The 14,446-nt window shown below is 41.3% G+C and overlaps 1 protein-coding gene across 1 annotated transcript in view; it reads right to left on the bottom strand.

Annotated features, from left to right (window-relative positions):
• ITGB2 (integrin subunit beta 2) overlaps positions 1-14,446 on the bottom strand; it is a 466,167-nt gene that overhangs the window by 83,432 nt on the left and 368,289 nt on the right. The window contains exon 12 of the mRNA XM_086955517.1: positions 384-524. Coding sequence (XP_086811643.1) covers positions 384-524 — 141 coding nt within the window. The remainder of the gene's footprint in view (positions 1-383; positions 525-14,446) is intronic.

The following is a 14,446-nucleotide window of genomic DNA, read 5'->3' on the forward strand; positions in this document are numbered from 1 at the left end:
TCCACTGTTGAGTGTCACCGCAAAGGTGTGCCACTGCACAGTGGTGCTTGCGTTTCAATAGGTCATTACATATGCAATTCCACATAATGAAATGTCTCAACATTATCACGAGCAGTAACGCATTCATTTCATAACTACACTTGAAAAGTTTTGAGTGTCGCAGCTTTCCAGGAGTGCGTTTAGAAAGCTGTGTGAATTCCTGGAAATCGTAAATATGTAGCCTTGCAAGCTTTTAAACCTACAGGTGCAGATGTACAACTTTTGTTTTGTAAATTGGGCCCCTGGCCTCTAGGGGGGCAGACTGAAATGGTTTGAGGGAATTACGAACATAATATAGACAGCCAAACGAGTAGGAGCCTTTAATAGAAAAACAATATATGTACCTCTTCATTGATCCTCACGTTGCTGCACTCTCCCCTCTTTCCATCTTTAGTTTGAGTGGACCTGGGGCACAAGGAGTCATATGTCACCATCAGAGAATCCGAGATGGTCCCATGATCAAGGATGATGTTGGAGGACAAGTTCTGCAGGAACACAAGGAGAAGCAAGTTACTGACAAACGAACACTGCCACTTCAACTCTCTTAACTCCAGTCCTGACAGTCGGAGTGTGAGCCATGTGGAAGAAACACGCTACCATGCTAGGCCTTTACAAACTAGCCCTTTCTTTTGCCCTGACAGTAAAAACATCTGACCTGTCTACCAGAGCCATTTCTGTCTGTTTCACTAGATGCATGCACCATGCTAGACACTAAATTTTCAATTTTTAATTTGTGTTTTGCTCTTTGTTTTGCATTCGTTGCTGTGCTTAGGGTGCAGTGCCAACAAATGATAGACGGAATGCTGAATACATGAAACATTCACCCCTTGTCAAGAGATCTGGTTTAAATCCATCATTCATTTTCTCACTACCCCACCCCAGTTTGGACCCAGCCATATGCAAATCATTCTTGACCCTGCTCCTCATAGGAACAGTCCAGCCCAAAGTGCCAAGTCAGGTCCTCCCCGGACAGTAAACAAGCATCCTGGGACTGGTTTTGGGGTATCACCCCTCATCAGCCAGGCTAGCTTGAATCCAGTGGCACAGTGAGCAAGGGACCTATTTCTGGGCATACCCATCCCAATTAGGGTGAAAAGTGCTGCGGCAATAAATGATGGAGGCAATGCAGAATAAATCAAACATTCACCCCAGTCAAGAGATCTGGGTTAAATCTCTTTTGTCTGGGTTTGTGTAAGCACGTGTGTGAGAGAAAGTGAGTGAGAGTTAAGTGACAGGTAGTGAGTGAAATTGTGTGACAATGTGGCTCTGATTTTCCGTTCTCTGACGCAAAGCAATGATGTACCAAAGACGCTGCATTGCCTTGCATCAAAGAGAAAAAATGAGCCACATGTGACAAGATATGATGCATTTTTTATCTCCCCTTTTGGCAACCATGCGCCATTGCAGGCACCCTTGGACGCCAGTGCAAGAGTGTGTACGTTCTCTGAAGTCTAGGTTTGGTACTGGAAGAGGTCCCTTCTAGTTCACAAACTATGTTTTAAAGCGTTTCCCGTTCTGTATGGGTGCTGTACAATGCTGCACACATGCAAAGTTGGAAAAAATGAGGAGAAATAAAATAAATTCTAATTTTTATGATTGCCTCAAAGAGATTTTGGCACAAACTCCCGCCTACCAATGTTTAGAAATAATGATTTGTGTCAAAAGCCTTGGATGATTGTATGAGAACGCCACCTTGATACACAACAATGCAAAGCAGCACATAACGCAATTTAGCGTTACTTGGGATACCGCTGAATGCAAATCCGCAACTGTTGTGTGATAGGGTCAAGCAGGGCCAGGAGCCACATCATGTCACTTCCAGTGATTTCATTAGGGTCTATATGTATGTGATGTCACTTCTGTTCACCCTGGCATTTTAGTGAATCGACGACCATGCAATGAATGGTGCTTTCAGTGGAGCCACCGCTTTGGCGGCTGAACTGAAGGCACAACGTTGGTCGTCTGCCTGGCGGGCAGCTCTGGGTGTGGCAGGTAGTCGTCCACCATGGGAGTGGAAGCCAAAGCTCTGTTGACATGGCCGGCCGGCAGGTTACCCTCCAGGACCTAAATGACATCTATTGTCTAAACTGGAAATGATTATTTTAATACTCATGTTTTTCATTTATTGCCATTTAAATAATAGCTTAGTATTTTCATGTTTTAGAGACCATCTGATGAAATAAAAACATAGATATGTATCAGTTAAACAAATGTCTAAAAAATAATATTGATGATATTGAGTTTCCATTTAACTAACATAAGTGAGTAGCATTTACCTAATCGATTTTTCATGTTATTTTTGTTGCTTTAATATACAGCTTTTTGGTAGAACAGCAAATGTGAGCATTCGTGCTGCTTGCATTACTGTTTTTATTTAAATTATTATCGTGGCGCGACAACATACATTATCAGAACTAATTTTACTCCTTGATACAACTGCCTCTATGGTATGCTTCATTCTCAAACTCGGTGCTGCTTGTTCTTTCGAATTATCCCGGCACACAATACTTTTTTGCTTGCATGACAAGTTGGTCTTATTCTGACGAGATTCATGTTGTTCATGCTGGACTTCGATGATATTGGCTGGATGGTGTACAAAACAGCACGTCCTGTCTATTCTTTCCCGGGTCTCTATGTGCTTGAGTGCCTGTTCTTCTGGAATGGCTCTTTTTTACAAACATATCTTTTCATTCGGTTTCAACAAACGTACTTCGCTCATATGAAATAGTATTGACAATGCAAAAGTCAGAGAGGCACTTGAGAAAAGAATTCCACTCAACCCCAGGACAGAAAGGACACCATGCCTCCTATTCTGGGAGCATCCTATCCCAGTGCAACTGATTTCCATAGAGGCATCTTTCACATCCTTCGAAGGTCACAGGGTTCAATAATAATGGCACAGATGTATGGTGCAGACCGCCTGGGGCAAACCCTGGGAAAGAAGGGATAAAAGTGTCTCCCAATCTAATTTAAACGATTTCTATGAGGTTAGCAGTCCGCAGATGGTTATTCTATAGCCAAGTTACTTGGCTGATATATAGGTGGGGATTCTTTCTTCTTCCATAGCCTGCCAGGGTTGTCTTGGAAACTCCTAGAGATTCCCACATTATCACCCGGTCGTTATTAGTTTGATGTTGAGGGCTGGGTGTCTAAGGCCCAGTATTATCAAGGCGAAGTCACGGGCACTGAATATCTCAGGATCGTTTTCATAGCCGCCAGAATTTTGGCCCCAAAAAAAGATTAGTGGCAGTCCTATCACATGTACTTGAAGTCCCCTAGGACGACGCAACCCCTCCAGGATAATGGTAATTTGAGTCTAATTTCTTGAGCGTGATGGAGTAACATTACCAATTCAAATATGTTTTTCTACCTCCTGAGCTACAGGAGTTATTACATATCCGGCATGGGGTTATCCCATTTAAAGTCAGTTATAGGCAGTCTCTGCAAGCTTAGACCAGAGTGCCCTCAGTGGGTGAGGGTAGGTGGTGGCTGTAAGTAGCAAGATGCTGTATAAAGTAGCGATTCAACCTCTAGTTTCTCCAACTTTCTTCACAAAATGTTCGTGTGGGGTTAAGTCTCTTGTGGCTGCAGAGTGGATGGGTGGAAGAATTCCCCAGTGCCTAGTTGTACATAGTGGTAATGCTCACCCACTTGAAGATAACATTTTTGTTTACTGGCCTCATAGGATAGCATCTCATGGTTCTTAAACATATAAGAGATCGTTGGACAGTCCCCAGCTTTACAACAACCGAAAGGCCCCAGGTGTAGAGCAGGTGAGATGGCTGGATTGTGGTGTGTAGGGGCATTATGGGAAGAAAAAGTCTCTAGAACGTTTGGTAAGGGTATCCCATACCTCTAATGTGTTTTTGTGAGGGTGATAAGATTACATTAGCAGAGCCATCCTACCTGGGCTTCTAAACCAGGTTCCATATTGTCCTGCCAGCTGATTGTACTCTGGATTATCAAGTAAAAGAATTTCGTGGCACACTAATATCTTGGACAAAATATTGTGGAACAAAATATTGAAAGATAAGTGGATATAGGGAAGTATTGATTTACTATTCTTAACTCCACATCTATGTATTGTAAGAATATATGTTGTCATGGTACATATATGTGAAGTTTGGTATCGAAAATCTATAAATACTGAACTTTGTCTACAATATAAGTTTCCAATGATATGTTTTGGTCAACATTCAGGATCCACACCCTACCAGCTCGATCCATATTAACCCAGTGCTTCCGAGATGCACCAAGAGCCCTGTCTGCTACAATCATGAGTTGGGCCACTACATAATAGAGCAGGACGTCAGGGAGAGACCTTAGTATCTTGTAACTGAGTCTGGCTCACTGTCTCAGCCAAATAAAACACATGTCAGTGGTTTGATCTAGAAAATTATTTATCTGTGTTTGGGAGGGCCTGAAGGATAGTTATTTTATTTGCATGAATTCTACCCAGCTTGAAAGTCTTGGATAGTTAGTGAAGTACAGATCATATGGCTTGGGGTATAACTTTATTACCTAGATATTTAAAATATTTCCTGCCCCGTCGAAGAGGTTTCTGGCTGACTGTAGAGTTACTTCTTTGTGTGCTAGGGTAAGATTTCGAATTTCAGATTTATTGCTGTTAATTGTGAATGTCGACACTGATTCATAATCTTGAAGTTGTATGAGTAGTTGTTGCAAGGAGTTGACCTGGGATATTCCAGATAGTAATATATCATCTGCAAATAGTGTAATTTTATGGCCTTCGTCAGCAATGGAATGCCTTTTATTCCTCCATCTGCTCTTAATTTGGTCACAAAGATTTCGATGCTTAGGGCAGACAGTAATGGGGAGATAGTGTTCTTGTCCTTAGTGGAAAGGGTTCAGAGAAAGTCCAATTAACTTGGACCCTTGAGGTGGCAGAGTGGTATCCCACCTTTAACATCTTAATGAAGGTTGGGCCAAAGCCGAACCTCAGCAGGTTCTGCTCTAAAGAGCCCTAGTCCACCTGGTCAAAAACCTTCTCAGTATAAATGTTGCTGGTATAATCTTGCTGTTCACTTTTTCAAGAAGGTGGACCACACTTCTTCTGTTGTCATGCATTTGCCTCCCTTTGATGAAGCTGGATTGATCAGGGTAAATCAACAATAGAAATATCACTTGTTACCAGGAGTTTTATGAATAATGTTTCACCCAAAGGCAAACTGGCCCATATTCTTCCCCTTTCTTTACAATTTGTGAGATCTTGGCCTCAGCCAGTGTTGGGATGTCAAGAACTGTGTTATGTGTGGGGTCATTGAATTAGAGGAGGCTTTATAGGAATGTAAAGTGAAACTGTCTGCCATGGAGCTTTATGTAGTTTTATAGTTTTAATATCTGCCTTGACTTCCTCCTGGGATATAGGAGCCTCAAGGTTGTGTCTTTGGTCCGAGGTTAGATGTGGTAAGTCAATAGATTGCAAGTATGGCAATTGGTGGGTGTGGAGCACCTGATAGAAGGCAAGAACGCCTATATATCAGGGTCTACTTCCACAGTATGGCCTGATGTTAAATATCCCCTACATATTTTAATTCTTGTTTTTGTCTCAGTGGTCTAGCTAAATGGGTATCCACTTTGTTGTCCTGATTGTAAGAAGTCTTTTAAGTGTAAGGAGGGCAAGCTCAGCTCGGATCACTGAAAGAATATCGACGGACAGAATATCGACCTACAGAAATATAGACGCTGGAATATCGAAGGCAAGTATATCGACACCCTATCAACAACATTGTAAATACAAAAATATCGAGAAAAAAATTTTGATGTTACAAATATCGTATATAAAAATATCAGGTTTTTTTCTGTAAAAAAAAGTAAAATAAAGTAAATAATACTTTTAAATAAAATAAACATATTTAAACATATTTAATCTTGTTTAAAATTAATACATAATACATATTTAATAATAAAACTTTAATTAAAAATATACATACAATATATAATATATACTTACTTAATAATAATTTGTAATAATTATTTTAATTACTTATAAATGATTAAAAAATACTATAAATTACAAATACGTCTACACACAAAATAAAACATAAATACAAATAAATATTTATATTTAATAAATTAAAATAATTAAATATACTTTCAATATTTTTAAAGTTAATTTAATACAACATTATCTAAAAAAATACAAAAAATATTAAATACATAAATAAATAAAACTACTATTTAAAGTCCAAAAAAACTACAGTAATGAAAACATTGGATAGAGTAGAACATAAAATTACTATTCCCATTCCAGAAAATTCAACAGTAGGGAAAGCGTTAAATAGCGTAGGGGTAAAAATTACTATTCCCACTCCAGAGCGTGCAACAGTAGAAAAAACGTTGGATAGCGTAGGGGTAAAAATTACTATTCCGACTCCAGAGAGTGCAACAGTAGGGAAATCGTTGGATAGCGTAAGGGTAAAAAATACTATTACCACTCCAGAGAGTGCAACAGTAGGGAAAGCGTTGGATAGCTTAAGGGTAGAAAATACTATTCCCACTCCAGAAAGTGCAACAGTAGGGAAAGCGTTGGATAGCAGGTGGGTAAAAATTACTATTCCAACTCCAGAGAGTGAAACAGTAGGGAAAACGTTGGATAGCGTAGGGGTATAAATTACTATTCCCACTCCAGACAGTGCAACAGTAGAGAAAGCGTTGGATAGCGTAGGGGTAAAAATTACTATTTCCACTCCAGAGAGTGCAACAGTAGTAAAAGCGTTGGATAGCGGGTGGGTAAAAATTAATATTCCCACTCCAGGGAGTGGAACAGTAGGGAAAGCGTTGGATAGCGTAGGGGTAAAAATTACTATTTCCACTCCAGTGAGTGCAGCAGTAGGGAAAGCGTTGGATAGCGGGTGGGCAAAAATTACTATTCCAACTCCAGAGAGTGAAACAGTAGGGAAAGCGTTGGATAACGTAGGGGTAAAAATTACTATTCCCACTCCAGTGAGTGCAACAGTAGGGAAAGCTTTGGATAGCGGGTAGGTGTAAAAAATACTATTCCCACTCCAGAGAGTGCAACAGTATGGAAAGCGTTGGATAGCGGGTGGGAAAAAATTAGCATTCCCACCCCAGTGAGTGCAACAGTAGGGAAAGCGTTGGATAGCGTAGGGGTAAAAATTACTATTCCCACTCCAGTGAGTGCAACAGTAGGGAAAGCGTTGGATAGCAGGTGGTTAAAAATTACTATTCCAACTCCAGAGAGTAAAACAGTAGGGAAAACGGATAGCGTAGGGGTATAAATTACTATTCCCACTCCAGACAGTGCAACAGTAGTGAAAGCGTTGGATAGAGTAGGGGTAAAAATTACTATTTCCACTCCAGAGAGTGCAACAGTAGAAAAAGCGTTGGATAGCGGGTGGGTAAAAATAATATTCCCACTCCAGGGAGTCCAACAGTAGGGAAAGCATTGGATAGCGTAGGGGTAAAAATTACTATTCCCACTCCAGTTAGTGCAACAGTAGGGAAAGCGTTGGATAGCGGGTAGGTAAAAATTACTATTCCAACTCCAGAGAGTGAAACAGTAGGGAAAGCATTGGATAGCGTAGCTGTAAAAATTACTATTCCCACTCCAGTGAGTGCAACAGTAGGGAAAGCGTTGGATAGCAGGTGGGTAAAAATTACCATTCCCACTCCAGTGAGTGCAACAGTAGGGAAAGCGTTGGATAGCTTAGGGGTAAAATTACTATTCCCACTCCAGTGAGAGCAACAGTAAGAAAAGCGTTGGATAGCGGGTGGGTAAAAATTACTATTCCCACTCCAGTGAGTGCAACAGTAGTGAAAGTGTGGGGGTAAAATTACTATTCCCACTCCAGTGTGAGCAACAGTAGGGAAAGCATTGGATAGGGGGTGGGTAAAAATTACTATTCCCCCTCCAGTGAGTGTAACACTAGGGAAAACGTTGGATAGCGTAGGGGTAAAAATTACTATTCCCACACCAGTGAGTGCAACAGTAGGGAACGCGTTGGATAGCATAGAAATTAAATATAACATACTTATAAATAATTTTTATATTTAAAATAAATAACAATTTAAATTTTAAACAACTCAACATCATTTACAAATATCCATTAATAATTATAAAAAACATAATTACAATTGAATAAGTAACAATAAATTAACAATAAATACCAATAAATATTATTTAATAAATATTAGTTACTAAATAATAAATATTAAAAAATAAAAGATTTTTCTAAAAAAAAAACATTTTAATGAATAAACATTGATTAGCAATTAAAAAAAATTAAACAATAAAAGTATTTTTTATACCAAAATATACTTTTTATAAAACATTAATTACCAATTAATAAAAAATAATTTCCAAATAAAAAATAATTACAAATGAAAAAATGAATTACCAATTAAAAAAAATAATTACCAATTACAAACATTAATTACCAATTAAAAACATTAATTACCAATTAACAAGATTAATTACCAATTACAAACATTAATTATCAATTAAAAAAGTGAATTAACAATTAAAAAATGTAATTGCCAATTAATAATTAATTGAAAATAATTTAATTATGAATACCAAAAAATAAAAATAAATCATTACTTAATTATAATTAAAATACTTCCCACCCAATTCCCCTATAAACCCACTACCGGCTACAGAACTTACATCCAAAAATGAATTAAAATTAATTAATAATTCCTAAAAATTAATAATTAATTTACTATTATTAAATTATTTCCCACCATATTCCCCACAATAAACCCACAACCCGCTCCGGTACTAAAACATAAAATTTAATTAAAAATAACATTATTAATATATAAAAATAGTACACATATAATTTAAAACAAGTAAAATACTTAAAAAACATATAACACATACATATTAAATACATAATAAAATACATAACAGAAGTACAAAAATAGATATTAGTAACATCGAGATTGGTAACATCGATATATTTGATATCAATCAATCATATCATTTGTAAAGCGCACTACTCACCCGTGAGGGTCTCAAGGCGCTGGGGTGGGGAATGGTGCTACTGTTTGAAAAGCCAGGTCTTGAGGAGTTTTCTGAAGGTCAGCAGGTCTTTATCGACTGACTTCGATATTACTTACATCGATATAAAAAAAATCGATATTACTTACCTTAGGGTCGATATTCTGTCCAACGATATTCTTGACCTCGATATTCTGTACCTTCGATATTAAAAACTCGATATTTCTATAGGTCGATATAAAAAACTCGATATTTAGACTCTGCACCCTCAGCTCTAGTTGGATTAAAGCATTCAGCTTTGCCCTTAGGGACATTACTGTCATTTGTAGCAACCTCAAGGCATTTTTCCTTATGCTCTGTCTCAGCTTTACTGTGTTGGTCCTCTAAGAAGGAACACTCTGCATGCCTTGGTTTTCCAAATACTGGCCAGAGATGCAATACATCGACCCCGGATGATAGCTTTGAATGATAGGTACATGCCCAGCCAATGTCCAGTGGGAGGTTGTATGTAAAATAATCAATGATGTGACTCCGTGGTTCCGATATTACTATTGGATCTCTCAGAACTGCAAGGTGAAAAATCATATCCCCGGTCTGCTCAGTTCAACATCCCAAGAACAGAGATCAGATAAAGAAACTGATGGATCAAAATCTCTTGCATCCACTGCAGAAATGAATTATTAGGCAGTATTTAATATATCCTGGAGTAGGACCTGTGAATGTACAAGAAAAAGGTGTAGTTCAAGTTCAAGTTCAAGTTGAAGTTCAAGAATTTATATAGCGCACTACTCACCCAGAGGGTCTCAAGGCGCTTGGGGAGGGGGTTCCTTATTTGTCGAATAGCCAGGTTTTAAGTTCTTTTCTGAAGGAGATGTGGTTCTGTGTAAGGCGGAGGTGAGTGGGGAGTTAGTTCCAGGTCTTGGCCGCCAAGTAGGAGAAGGATCTACCTCCCATGGTGGATCTTTGGATACGCGGAACTGCGGCGAGGCCTTGATTGGAGGATCTCAGTTGGCGGGTGGGTGTGTAGAAGCAAAGTCGAGTGTTGAGGCATTCGGAACCTAGTTTGTAGAGGGCCTTGTGTGCGTGGGTGAGGAGACGGAATGTTATTCTCTTGTTGACGGGAAGCCAGTGGAGGTCTTTCAGGTGGCCGGAAATGTGATCTTGGCGAGGGATGTCCAAAATGAGTCTCGCTGATGCGTTTTGGATGCATATGGAGTTTTTTCTGTAATTTTGCTGTAATTCCGGCGTAGAGGGTGTTTCAGTAGTCTAGTCGACTCGTAACCAGTGCGTGGGTGACAGTCTTTCTTGTCTCGGCGGGGATCCAGTGGAAGATTTTTTTGAGCATACGAAGTACGTTGAAGCAGGAGGATGAGACGGCGTTGACTTGATTGGTCATCGAGAGTGAAGAGTCTAGGATGAAGCCAAGGTTACGTGCGTGGTCCGTGGGTATGGGTGCTGAGCTCAGATCCGAAGGCCACCATGAGTCGTCCCAGGCGGAGGGGGTTGATCCTAGGATGAGCACTTCCGTTTTGTCTGAGTTAAGTTTAAGGCGGCTGCCTTTCATCCATACGGCTACTTCTTTCAAGCTCGCACATTTACATTACGTTCTATTCAAGAGTTAGTTCTAAACTGTTTTTAGGTTTTTTAGAAAAAACCCTTTGGTGAGACGAAGACTGCGCTATTCTATCTAGTGAGGGGTCCCGTAAAAAGTTAAAATCTCTTGTAAGTAATATCCCTCTTAATACTAAACCCAATAAGGCCCTGAGTAAGGAGATTAAAGAGTCTTGATTTGTGTTAGGAGCATAGACTGTCGCCAATGTGAGAGCGTTAGACTGCAATGGACCTATTACCATAATATATCTGCCTTCCCTGTCAGCTGTATGGGTTAGATGAGTCTACACAAATGATCAAGGAGAAGATAAGGTTCCTCCATTGCATTTTGAAGTGGTAGAGTGAAAATCAGTGGGATAGAGCTCCTCCCTGTGGGTAAGGTGCATCTCTTGTAAGTCCACTACATTACATTATTACTACTAAACATGCGCTGAATCATTGACATCTCTCAGTCTGACCTGCAACATAGAGAGAGGCGCTCGAAGTGTTGGCACTGTCCATGAAATATGCTTAATCTCTTCAAAGAAATGTTGATACTGTTCAAAAAAGATATACACCTTGCTGAGATGTGCTGAGAAGTGGTGACCCTGCCCATTAAAGGCTTGCCACCCCTGATGGGATGTGTTGCTACTCTTAATCTCTTAATGAATGGCGTAGTTGGTTCCTGAAGTACATTCTCTGTAGTCCTATATTAGTCACCTGAACCAAGAAGCCGCTGCCTTCCACTGGTGGCCTTGGTCCCTCCCCAAGTAACAGCAGTGATGAGCAGATGTTCACATTCCCAGAGTGGCTGTCAGGCAGGTCGCATGGCAGAAAATGAGTGTGTCAGTAAGGCTCACTATGTGCTTGTCTGTTCAAGGAAAGTCACCATTCAAGCTGCATGTATGGTGCCCACATACCTGGGGGAAGCACAGTGCAGGGAGCCAAAGAGAAATAGAGACAACCACATAGAGGAAGAGTAGAACCAACTTGTGTTACTGACTCTTCCTGTCAGAGTCCTGTTAGACAGGTCGTAGGTTAAGAGCGATGCTGATCCATAACCAGGTCTGTTGAGTGTGTACACCTGTCTGACCACATCTAGGGGCCGATTAGGATTGCGGTGAATCCGCATTCCTCCGGGCCGGCGGAAGCCACCACCGGGCTGGAGGATGCAGATTCACCGCCTTGGTGAGGGAAAACACCAACCGCCACATTACGATGGCGTTGGGATCAGCGGCGGACGGCAAGTCCGTCTGCCGCTGATCCGCGGTGGGTGTACACAAATATGGTGCGGTGTCTGCAAGACACCGCCAGCCATATTACGATGCAGGCGGAAACATGCTTTTCCGCCGTGGAAAAGCATGGGGTCTTTTGTTTTTGGGGGCCCGTTGCGAGCCCCCAGGGTGTTGGGGGGTGCACATGGGGGGTACCTATGGTACCCCCCTGCATTTGCATGCACAATGCGGCAGGCACCGCGCGGTGCCTGCCGCTTTGTACATGCAAATGCACAGCATGCATATTTGACTTTGCGGCGGGTGCTGCTTAAAGCAGCACCCGCCGCAATGTTATATATGCGGGATGTGACCGCCAGGGTGGCGGTCACATCCTGATTCCAACTGAGGACTGCCGCTGCCCCTGCGGACGGTCCCCCCATCTCGGGTGGCGGTCGGACGCAGGTCCGTCCGCCATCCTAATAGGCCTCATAGTTTTAGAACTGCTTTCAGTACTAATCTGGTTGTCATTCATTCTTTTGTTCAAATCTCTTTGCTTAAACATGGGCATAAAGCAGGCCCTGCAGCCCTCGTGGTACGGGGTTCACCAACACTTCTCGGGGGTCCTTCGTCTTTCCAGGGAGCCCCATCAAGTCCAATAGCAATGAAAATCTGTGAGATATGGGAGACTCAGGGCCCCCCTATTGCATTCTACAGGCGGGCCCCATTATTTTGCGTTACGGCTCTATGCTTAAAATGTCAAGTTTGATACTCGTTTTCCCAAAGTTTCAGAAAAAATACATCATAAGACACATCTGTCCATGGAGGAGAAAACCCATAACCATAGACAAGTGTTTCTAGATGCCATAATTCTTTCATCACCAGAGTTATTGGTTTAGTGTTCGTTAAAATGTACTACCTGCAAAATTAAATTCAGTGTTAATCAATGCTCCTTGCTCAAAAAGCCTGAAATTTAAACAAGAACTACTTACGTCACCAGGTATTCTTTATGGTTGAATACCCCATAATATAAAAAGTGTCATTTTTTAGGCGGAGCCTAGGCAGCATGCATGCGCTGTTTGCAAGACCTGCTGTAAGCAGTATAGCAAGTGCAATCCCGCCTGCTGCTTGCCATTGGTTACCTCCTGCCTTACTCTTCTTTCCTGGCTCCTTATTGGTTGGTGCTCCTGATACATCACTTCTGTATTTTCGGAAGGGTGATTGACCAATAACAGTTTCATTACGCTGTCAGTGTTCATATGTTGTGTTTAGGGACTTCTTGTTTTATTTTGTGCTAATATGCATGGGTCACTGCGCTTTATATTTCAGCATGGTGTCCGCTTTAATCATTATTATTTAATTACTGTGCACAGGCACCAGATTTTATGTTTTAGCACAGCGCTCACTTGTATATTTGTTTCAGATCGGAAATTTGTGGTTTTTCGCCTCCTTTGTGATCGCGAATCCAGCGCTTTGCCTCCCAGTTCTGGTGCTGATACCAGGGCCCGGCACATTGGTTCGGTCACAAGGATCTCGGTTGGTTTGGACGGGGCGGCCTGGGTGTGGTGAGGCAGGGGGTGGGTCTTGCAGTAAGATTTATGGTACAGGAAATATTAACTGAAATCTTAAGGATTTTGTTCTGAAAAAAGTAGTAGTATATTTAGGTCAAATATAATGTCTCAGAAAGCGCTTATTTGCTTAGTTCAAGATACTACAAAAAAACACCAACTACTCGCCGTTTGTTTACTATAATGAGGGGACTTTGCCTGGCACATGCATACTAGGAAACCTACTTGTGCTGTCACTTTTGTCTGATGTATCCCGGGCTGTAGCACATTGACACTGGTACGTTGGTGGCTGCAGCGGCATAATGTAGTCCTACTTAGGGTCCATGTGGCAGGCTGCCTTCTGGACACACTTATGGTCCGGCAATTACTGAAGCAGAGGCAGCCGAAAGTCTTCCCTCCGGGGCCTGCTACTGGACCCTTCTGACTAGCCTGGAAGGCCTCGGGAGGGAGTTGGCATGCCCATCCGCAAAAGTGGAAATTCAATAATAGGACCCTACAGTCTCCTCAAACGTCAGTCCTGCAGGGGATGCTTATCATAGCTGGGGAGTTCAGACTGTGGTTGCAAAAAAACCCTTTAGGCAAGCAAATTCCTGTGGCCTATTCTGTGTAATGGTAGTGGGTTCAATGGTATTAGGCACGCAGTGTCTTGCTTGTTATTGGCCACCTGGGCGTCAGTTCATCCATAAAATGCCCTGTTCTTCTTACCACCTGACTTTGCATTCTCTCACTCATTCAACGTGCATTCAGTCATCCCTAAACCCACTCACACATCCTTCCATTCACTTGTGTTTATAATCTCCAACTAAACAATCCTCACAACTGCACGCATACAATCATAAATCAGTGTAGAAGCACTAACATTAAAAAACTATACTTGTTGGTTTGATCTATATGCTATTGTGTGTCTAACTGAGTGTACGTAGTGTGTTTGTGTATCTTTATGCATTTGTGGCTATGTACGTGTGTCTGCGTGCCAGCGGTTACGTGTCTGAATATGTATGGCTGTATGTATGTGGGTGTGTGTCTGTATGTGGCCTTGTAGACTCTTTTGT

This window comes from Lissotriton vulgaris, chromosome 2_1 (assembly GCF_964263255.1).
Source record: "Lissotriton vulgaris chromosome 2_1, aLisVul1.2, whole genome shotgun sequence".
Lineage (NCBI taxonomy): Eukaryota > Metazoa > Chordata > Amphibia > Caudata > Salamandridae > Lissotriton > Lissotriton vulgaris.